Below are 9,450 nucleotides of genomic sequence, written 5' to 3' on the forward strand. Positions count from 1 at the left end.
GTGTGAAGCCTCATCTCTTTGCCACTTGCGTTCCACACATGCATTTTGGAGACCTTGGCCAGCCCTCCGCCCAAAGCAAAAAAGCAAAAAAAAAAAAAAAAAAAAAAAAAAGGCTGGGCCCCATTTGCCCGGGACAGAGAGATACAAGGCCTGGGCGAGAAGGTGAGAAATGGCTAGGCGGTGTGTGCGTGTGCCGGGGTGGGAGCTGACCTCAGAGCACACAAAAGGCACAGGAACGCCAAGTGAGAGGAGGCTGTCTGGTCCCCGAGGACCGGCCGAGGACCGGCCGCGCGCCGGTCGCCCCTGCTCCCCGTGGGCCCGTCCTTGAGGCCACTGGGACCCGAGGCTGCGTAGACAGGAGCTGAGGGCCGGGCGCACAGGGGTCCGGGCCCTTCCGCCCCGGGAGCCAGTAGGTGACAAATTCAGGGGAGAGCAAGATCTGGGCGGGGAAAAAAAGTCACAAAGAAATTTGTTTGCCACCATGCAAAATGGCGGCATTTAAACATCTTTCTGGTGCTGGTGGCCCAGGCCACAGAGCTAGGAGCTGCCCCGGGTCAGCACAGCGGTCACACTGCGGCACCCGGGTGGAAAGCGAGGGGCAAAGGCACCCCGGGACCCCCACGTCCCCCGGGCCGGCCCTGCGCCAGCTCGGCCGTCCCCGCCTTCCTCCCAGCCCGCCAGCCCGCCAGGCCGAGCCCCGCGCCGGCAGCCCCCGGACACTGACCCCTGTTTACAAACACAGCCCGGGGGCGGGGTGGGGCGGCCGGATCCCGGGCTGGCGGGGTGGGGGCCGGCCGCTCGCGGCCGGGGACGCCACCAGCAGAGAGGAGCGAGGAGTTGGTGCGAGAGAGCGGGCCCGGCAGCTGGAAAGGACTGAACGCCTTGTTTTTGAAACTGTCAATTCTCTCAACCCCTATTGTGAGGGCTTCATGCAAAACATCTCAGGCCTTTTAAAGTAGGAGCTTGTGAGGCCGCCACAGTTTGAAAAGGAGCGAGAGAAGAGCGGGGGCCTAGGGCATGGGCAAAGAATGATAGCTGGGCCCCCTCCTCTTTTTTTTTTTTTTTTTTTTTTTTGCAAAAGAGGGCCTGCCAAACAGGTAAAATGCAGCCCTCCCCCAACCTCCTGGATCTTCCCTACGTCCCTACCCCCCAGGCTAGTTTGCAAAAATGCCCTTTGGCCTAGGGAGCAAACCAAAACCAAAGCTAGCGTTAAAAATAGTTCTTTCTTCCAGGGAAGGGAAAAGTCCCAGGGAAGACCTGGGTGACCGGGTGGACTCCCTAAGGTGGATGCCCTGTTCCTCCTTGTCAATTTCCTGAGGTTAGTTGATGAGGAACCTTTAATTCCCCCCCACCCCACCCCCCCGCCACTTTGGCTCTTGGAAACTCCCTTTTCACATCCTTTAGCAGCAGGAAGTTATTTTCAAGGTGAAGCAAAACTCACGTTTTCTATCTTTTGTAGATACTAATGCTTTATTATCATTATTTTTAATGTGAGGACTTTGTTTTTGCTTTTTTACCATGGAGGATTTTTGTTTGTTTTTTCTGAAAGGGAAAAAAATGCTTTTGAGGAATTAGTCTATATCTTTTCCTGCATTCAAACAAAACTATCATTCTCATACCAAGCAGAAACTTCCAATTCTTGTGACCGGAACTTTGAAAAATTTCTAGACCATTGAGAGTCACCCAAACACAGATAAGATAAAAATCCACACACCAGCCCATCTAGTTTGTGTTATTGCTGTTTAGTGGTGGCTCCTTGTTGTTGATTTTAAAATAAACAACCATTATTGAGATTACTGCACTGTAATCAAGTAAGCCAGTAGAAAAGAACACCCACTTTAAAAAGTAAATAGTTGAAAAAGAGCAAGCTGTATTTTCTAAGAAGGCAGATAACCTGACCATGGAAGACAGCATACATACATCTTTTTAAAAAAAATAATTAAATCTTCATTTCAGAGTCTTATCAGGAAACTATTTTTATAGGAGACCAAAAATAAGCTTGTTTACCCAAAAAAGAGAAGGAGCCCTTTCCTGCATTTTGTGAGTGTTGAGCTTTAGACACAGGACTAAGTGACCCTGGAACCATGTAGTGCCTTTAAGAAAAAAATGCCATCACCTGAAAACAGTTAAATGTAAAAATGCAATCTATCAATGGAGGTAACTTTGTTTTTCCCTCAGTAAGGCTTAACTTTTTGAACAAATGGGACATTCATAGCATCTTAGAAAATCTAGATGTTGTCATTAATCATAAAACAACCAAAATAAAATAAACTGAACTGAGAATAATTCCCACAACAGAATGGGAAAACAGCTAAGGGGCTACCAGAAATTGAAAGAATACCCTTTATTTGTAAGTTACTGAATACTATTTGGTACACTCTTCTAACAGAAGCCCCAACTCAGATTTTGCTGTGGTTGGCTGGCTTGTTGTAGTACTGTGGGGTGAAATTTGTGTTGACTATTTAATTTCTTTCCTTTTGATGGTATCACTCTGGAATGCCTCGGCCTCCATGCTGCTCATTCTCCAGCTCCTATAAACTGAAACTATTGATTCTCTGAGGGCTAGAGACCAAGTGTCAAAGCTGGAAGCCGATATTTTATGTCAGAAATTCCATAGGGTATATTTGTTTTAAATCGTGCTTATTCCATCTAGCAGTCCTCCCACACCCAAGATCTGTAGGCTTCAAATATATTCTCCATTTATAATATAGGAACAATGATTCCATAGCCAGCAAGAGAAGTGCTGGTCTAAATGAGGAGTGGTCATCATACTTTGAACTCTCTTGACTTAACAGTAATTAAAGAATAGAAATTACAGATTTCCCGTGTGTGCATGTCACCCTTTTTAACAGATTGATTTTTGCAGGACAAATCACTGCACCCAAATTCTGTATGACCTTCCAAAGAGGAAAGAACTCAGACTGAGAAGCCAATTGTTCAGCTTTCTGGGGGCTTTAACTGCAACTTGTACTGGTCTTTGGAATTATATACAAACAGGAATTCAAGGATAACATCCCTCAATTTTTGTTTTGACCATATCTAGCATCCCAATAAAAAAGGATCCAGTGAACCTACATCTGGCAACATTCAAGAAAGAAAGGAAGGGAGACAGTTCAAAGCATCTGTTTACTCCATCCAAATGTATTTGGATGCAGGTATTCTGAGCCTCTGTCCTTTACAGTAAGAGTAAAACCACAGAGCATATACAGCAATTAGAGCTGAGACCATCCAGATCTATCTGAAACATTTAGAGACAAAAGAAAAAAATTTCAAATGGAGTAGGAATTAGAAGGTTAAGGGAAGGGAGAAAAAAAAAAAAAAAGACTGAATTTCCATGAGAAATAGTGACTAAATTCACACAGTAAACATCTCCTTGATGTTTTGTTTTGTATTCTGATTTATGGTCATTAGATGCAACTTCTTAGGTTTAAGATGGCAAAGATCTGAGCTACATAACTAATTGGACAGACTAAGGGAAGTAGATCAAAAATTATTAGATTTAACTTTCATTAAAAATAGCAATTGATCTTTGCTTCACTTTCTTAAACCTGAAACTTTTGCACTTGATTTGTAACAAGTTTGTACAGTTTTGTTGTTATTTAGAAAGGAATCCAGTGTTCTGCACAGAACCTGACTGGCCTCATCACATGGCATTACAACAAAACACTACACCCAATAAATGCATTTCTTTCAGGCAAAAACATTACAAATGAAAATGTCAACAAAACCATTCATTCCTGTTAACCGTTCTTCAATCTGGAATAAGTAGAAATGTATGGAACCAGGAATTTTAAACAGTGTTTTTAATTGAAAATAAAGCTAAAGCATGCTTTTCAACAGTGCAAATTTCCATAATTTTGATTTACTGCTTCCATCATCACAACATAGTACACCAGCATGGCCCTTACCAAGGGCTAGACCCTAGCCATTTGCATGTTGAACTACTTTGATTTTAAGTGCAAATATAGATAGTCACCTCTGATTGTCACTTGCAGTAGAAACTCTCCTGCTTTACTCACAGGATGGTCTGAAAACAGAAGTTTAGAGAGATGCAGAAAAAGTAAAAGGTAATAAAATCCAAGTGCCTGAGTTCTGGTACCAAAGAGCCCTGAAAGAACTTATTTTTTCCTATGGGGTATTCTTACAACTCTGACCCATTTTACTTCTCTTGGTTGTATTTACTGCTTTGTCACTATGAAGAATCAGACCATAAAATATCCTGCTATTAAGAGAACTCTTTTAATTGTTTTGCAAGTTTGAGGAGTCAAACTTGAGGAGTCAGACCACAAGGTAAGGTAAGCAGGACAATAGTGAGAAAGAGTCACCTTATTTAAAACCTTTGGGTGAGAACACAAAAAGGACTTTTCCAATTGCTAGGAGTGACTGTAAAACTAAAATCACACCCTTTACCAAAAAAAGAAAAAAAAAAAAAAGAAAGAAATCTCATATTTATTTTACTCAGTATATATGAGGCAGCTTTTATCAGCATTCAAGCAGGACTCCCCAATCTTTCCACTCAAAAAAAGAAAAGAAGGAAGGAAAGAAAGAAGAAAGGAAGGAAGAAGGAAGGAAAATGAAGTGCAACTACTCTTGGAAAAGGAATGAGGGGAGAAAAAGGAAAAGGTATCCCACAAACAAGAGCTCCAGAAAAGAACATTTGGGCTCGCAGAAACTTCTTTCTACCTCACTGTGTAACCATGTAACCTAACAAACTTTCACTGAATTAACAGTTACACTTTCAGGTCTGAAATCTAGTGCATAAACTTAATGGCTCATTGTAATATTTATTATTCAACCTTTTGACATTTATTTGTAGCAGTTGAATTGAGGTACCGGGTGCATTATTAGCATTGAAACAGTAAAGTGTTCCAGCTCTACCTTAATAACTGAGTTTTACTTGAGTCTTTAGCCTGAAGTAGTCTGTGGAATGTAAACCAACCCCTCTCCCACCCCGCCCCCACCCTACTCCAAAAAAAAAAAAAAAAAAAAACCCAGCCCCGCAATGGGAAAAAAGTAATCCGATTTCTGTCTTCAAAATGCGATAAACCAGGGCTCCGAGAGGGGTGTAACACATTAATGGACTCGTACAAACCATCCTGTGCAGTTTACAACAAAAGGAAGGTAATAGGGTTCAAGAAAATATCTTCCAAAAACACTTTTATGAATTAAATTTCCTGAATTTGTGACTAGGTGGAAGAGGTATTGCAGAACCGCCCAGCTGCCATTTCCATATAGGATGGGCCTTGTGAGGAGGTTGGGAATCCTTAGTGGTGTTTAAGGAATACGCCGGCCACAAATCCCCATCCTTCCCAATAATGAGTGATGGTGGACAAGGAAAATTTGCCATGAAATTAAATGGCCTTTTCACTGCTGATGCTACATTGCTGGCTACCTTTTTGCGTCTGTTTATAACTGTAAAATCATCCAGTGTTCCTTCATGTGTCTCAGTTTTACCTGTAGGACGAGGACTTCTAGCTGATTTCAAATTTGGTTTGACTGGAGGTGTCTGAAGTACAGGTCGCTTTCCCAGTACTAGTGTCCGGTAATTCTTTCTCACCCTGGCACCAAATTTATATTCCCCATCCTCAGGTTTTGGAGAACCTAAAGTGCATGAAAGGCCCTGACTCTGAGCCAGTGGATTTAAGGAAGGAGTTTCTTTTTCAGGGCATGCAAAACCTTCTTCCTTGGCTGTAGTTAACAAGGCGTCCTCCTCTTTACTTTCAATCACACTGTAAAACTCACCCTTTGTATCATTGCACTCGCACTTAAGCTTATTTGTGATAAGGTCAGGTTCATATTCTTCATTAGCACTACTGTCTTCTACTTTGATTTTAATATTGTGCAGAAATGGCAAGGTTTTGTCTCCTGTCTTAGTGCAGGGATTCTCAGCTCTGGTGGCTGCTGCTGCTCCTGCTGCTGCATCCACCTCGGAGTCAGTTTGTGAAGAGGACAAATCCGTAGCAAATTCAGCACAATGAGGGATTTTGGAATCTTTTTCAGAATTTGCTGCTGCTCCTGAAGAATCATTATTTAAGAACCTAGCGGCTATTGTGTTGTTATCTGCACAGTGTGTAGTAGGAGTTGCTTGTAGGCATTTCCTAGCCTCTCGGAGTATTCTTTGTTGTGGAAATGCATTGTTTGTCTTTGGGCTAGGTGAAGAGGCCCCCTCCGCCAGGCAGTTAATTGTCAGGTCAGTTCTCTTTACAGTACTGGAAATTTCAGAGTGTGGGAATGTAATCTCAGATACCCTATCGTTCCTTATCTCCGCGAAACAACTCCCCAGGCTGGCCGGGCAGTACACCGGAGACGCTTTGGGGGCCCAGCCCGGCAGATTCCACTCCTCCGGCGACTCCGCTTTGACACTACTCTTGAGGTCGGGAAGTCTGCCGGCATCCTCGAAAGCAGCGGGTTTGGTTGCAGCGGCGGCGGAGGCCAGATGGTACAAGAAGTTGGCCTGAGCCTGCACACTGGGAGGCTTGCAGAAGCTGGTGCGTCTGAAACGGATGCTCTGCACTGACACTTGGCTGGAGCCGGAGCTGGAGTCCGACTCCGTGGATGAGTCCTCCTCCTCCGAGCTGACTTCGCTGGAATCCGAGGCCCCACTGCCCCCCTCCTCCTCCTCCTCCTCCTCCTCCTCTTCCTCCTCCTCCTCTTCTCCCTCCTCCTCCTCTTCCTCCGAGGACACAGAGTTGCTGGAGCTGGACAGACTGGAGCCAAAATCCGAGTCGTTGGCTGCATGGTCCGAGTAGGAGCTGGACTCCGAGTCGCTGCTACAACTCTCGGGAAAGCCGCCGAGATGGGGATGAGGCCGGTGGTGATGTGGGGGGTGGTGGTTCGGCTGCGGCTGCTGGGCCCGGTGGTGATGGTGGTGGTGGTGGTGGTGGTGGTGGTGGTGGTGGTGGGGAGGCGCGCAGAAGCCGTTGACCAGATGAAACCTCTCCAGGCAAGTGGCCCCGGCCGCCGCCGCCGCCGCCGCTGCCGCCGCCGCCGCCGCCGCCTTGGCTTTGTAGGACCTGGGCAGCAGCAGCAGGCGGCGGGCGCCGGCGTGGGGCGCGAGCAGGCAGTCCTTGGCGCCCCCGCGCTTGCGCTTGCACCGGTAGGTCAGGCTCACCGGGCCGCCCGCGCCCGCCGCCGCCTTGGGCTGGGGCCCGGCCGCCGACGCCTGGTAGTAGGCGGCGGCGGCGGCGGCGGCGGCGGCGGCAGCGGCGGCGGCGGCGGCGGCGGCCGGATGCTTGCTGCACAGCAGGCTCCGAAAGTAAGCGGGGTCCGAGTGGAAAGCAACGTAGTTCCCCTGGAGCGGGGCAGTTTCATAGTTTAGAGGGGGTTTGCAAGGCGAGCGCACGATCTCCGGGTAGGGCGAGCCCGGGTATTTGCTAAAAATCTGAGGTAGATGGGCGGCGGGGCGTGCGGCGGCGGCGCCCGGGCGCGGGGACTGCGCGCTGATTGGCAGGGGCCGCGCGGCTCCGCTCAGGCCCCGCCAAAGTTGGTGCTTGTCCTTCCAAAAACCCGGGCGGGGGCTGGCGGCGGCGGCGGCGCGCTCTGGCGGCGGCGCCTTTGTGGCCAGGGCCCGGCCGACTCTCCTGCGCTTGGTCTTGAGGACGCGCTCGGTTTTGCAGGAGGTGTACAGCGCTTCCACGTCTTCCCGAGAGATGAGCGTGCATTTGGCGGCGTGGAAGGCGATGCTGTTGATTGCCTTGAGTTTCCGCAACTCCTCCAGATCGCAGTGGTGCTTTTTCACTTTCAAATGATCCATGCGCTTGTGCACGGTCGTCCTCGGGATGTTTTTCAGCAGATCCGTGAAGACTTGGGAGAGGGCAAACATTTGCTTTCCTTTAATGATGAGGTAGCCGAGCCTCACGCCATCCACCTCTTCAAAACCTGACTTCAGGTCTCCCATCTCGGGCACTAAATGATCCCCACCATTTGCAGTAAATATATACGTGACGCATACATACACATGTATGTATGTTAATCCTCCACCAGATGCTGCATGTGTCTCAAGGCATCCTGCTAATAAAATAACAAAGACTGTTATTCCCGGCGAAGGGAGTGCCAAACTCTAGGCGAAATTATTGGAAAAAAACAAAAAAACAAAAAACAAAAAACAACATGAAATTACACTGACTTGATTCTTGCTTTTTTTTTTGGTTTTCGTATTTTTTAAAAAAGAGGGAAAAAACCATCCGGTTTCTGATCTGCGAGTGTGTTGGTCTAAGTCCCCGATGCAGATCAGTACCTGGGCCCCTCTATTCCTTCCTTCTCCATTGGAGCACTATGATAATGGAATGTGAAGGGAGAAAGAGAAAAGAAATGCAGCTGCTATTCCCGCCGCTGCTTTAGCTACAAATAAAATGACAGAGTGAAGTGAGCTCGTCCGGAGACACCTTCATCAATTAATTCCCCTAAAGCCAGCGCTGATTGGACACTCCTGACAGGTGATGCAATAAAAATTGATATTCCACCCCTTCCCCCCAAAATCTCCCACTAATTAGCATACCCTTATACTGCCACCTCCCCTCCCAAAGTAAATAATACAGTCGGTATATAAATCTTTCCATTAAACTATCGGAGCTCAGAAACAGCCTGACTCACAGACTTCATCTGAACCAGTGTGTGTACGCTTTAAAAAAAAAAAAAAAAAAAAAAAAAAAAAAAAAACCTGTATATTCGCCTTTAAAGGAATATTGCCTATTTTTCCCTTTATTTGCATTTTACCGCTGCAGCTATTATCATTTCAAAGAAAAGCATTTTAAAAACATTATCAAGCCTAAATAGACATACCCCACCCCCTTTTTCCTTTGGAAAATGGAGCTTAAGCGAAAATGTGCAGAATAGCTTGGTATTTCCCTTATGGGAGTGGAGAAGGAGACCGGCTGGGAGCTCCAAAGTTAAACCCGCGCAAGTGAACCACCCCAGTACAGACTTACGTTTTGAATTTCTGTCGATTTTCCTTTTTTTTTTTTTTTTTTTTTTTTTTTTCCTGAAATGCCTTTTACAACCAGAAACAAAGTTATTTGACCAAGGAAGCAGTTCAAAGCTCCAGCTCCGAAACACTGTAACAATTCAACTGGATTTTGGTTCTCTGCTGGGGGGTGGGGTGGGGAGGAGGTAGTTTCACGTCAGACCCATAACAAAGCATAGATAAGCCAGAAATGTGTACACTTTTCACAATTAACCAGGCTGGATTGGAGGCGGGATCGTCCTAGAGTCCCCAGCACAGCCTTTGCCAGGGTCCTGTTCACGACAGGTCAGAATTCCAGGGAGAAGATTGTTTCTGCAGCAAAGAAAAGAAAATGTAAAACGCCCCAAGGTGCTTCCAGAGGTTTTACGTAATAACGATGAAAAGAAAGTGCTGATGTACGACACAGACCATTTCAGTGGTCCATGATGCTTTCGCTTGGTAGTTTAAATGAATCTTCCACAACTCTCATTTTTTCCATGAAAGCCAAG

At 46.4% G+C, this 9,450-nt stretch overlaps 1 protein-coding gene across 1 annotated transcript; it reads right to left on the bottom strand.

The window, feature by feature from the left end:
* Positions 1-1,451: 1,451 nt before the first annotated feature.
* Positions 1,452-8,655, bottom strand: SKIDA1 (SKI/DACH domain containing 1). The gene has a single exon (XM_072749336.1). It carries the CDS (start codon positions 7,895-7,897, stop codon positions 5,159-5,161), a length of 2,739 nt encoding a protein of 912 aa, XP_072605437.1. The 5' UTR covers positions 7,898-8,655; the 3' UTR covers positions 1,452-5,158.
* Positions 8,656-9,450: the final 795 nt, after the last annotated feature.

Source organism: Vulpes vulpes, chromosome 2, assembly GCF_048418805.1.
Source record: "Vulpes vulpes isolate BD-2025 chromosome 2, VulVul3, whole genome shotgun sequence".
Taxonomy (NCBI): Eukaryota; Metazoa; Chordata; class Mammalia; order Carnivora; family Canidae; genus Vulpes; species Vulpes vulpes.

Excerpts from the sequence above, each read along its gene's own strand:
- SKIDA1 (XM_072749336.1), bottom strand. The coding sequence starts at position 7,897 with ATGGGAGACCTGAAGTCAGGTTTTGAAGAGGTGGATGGCGTGAGGCTC.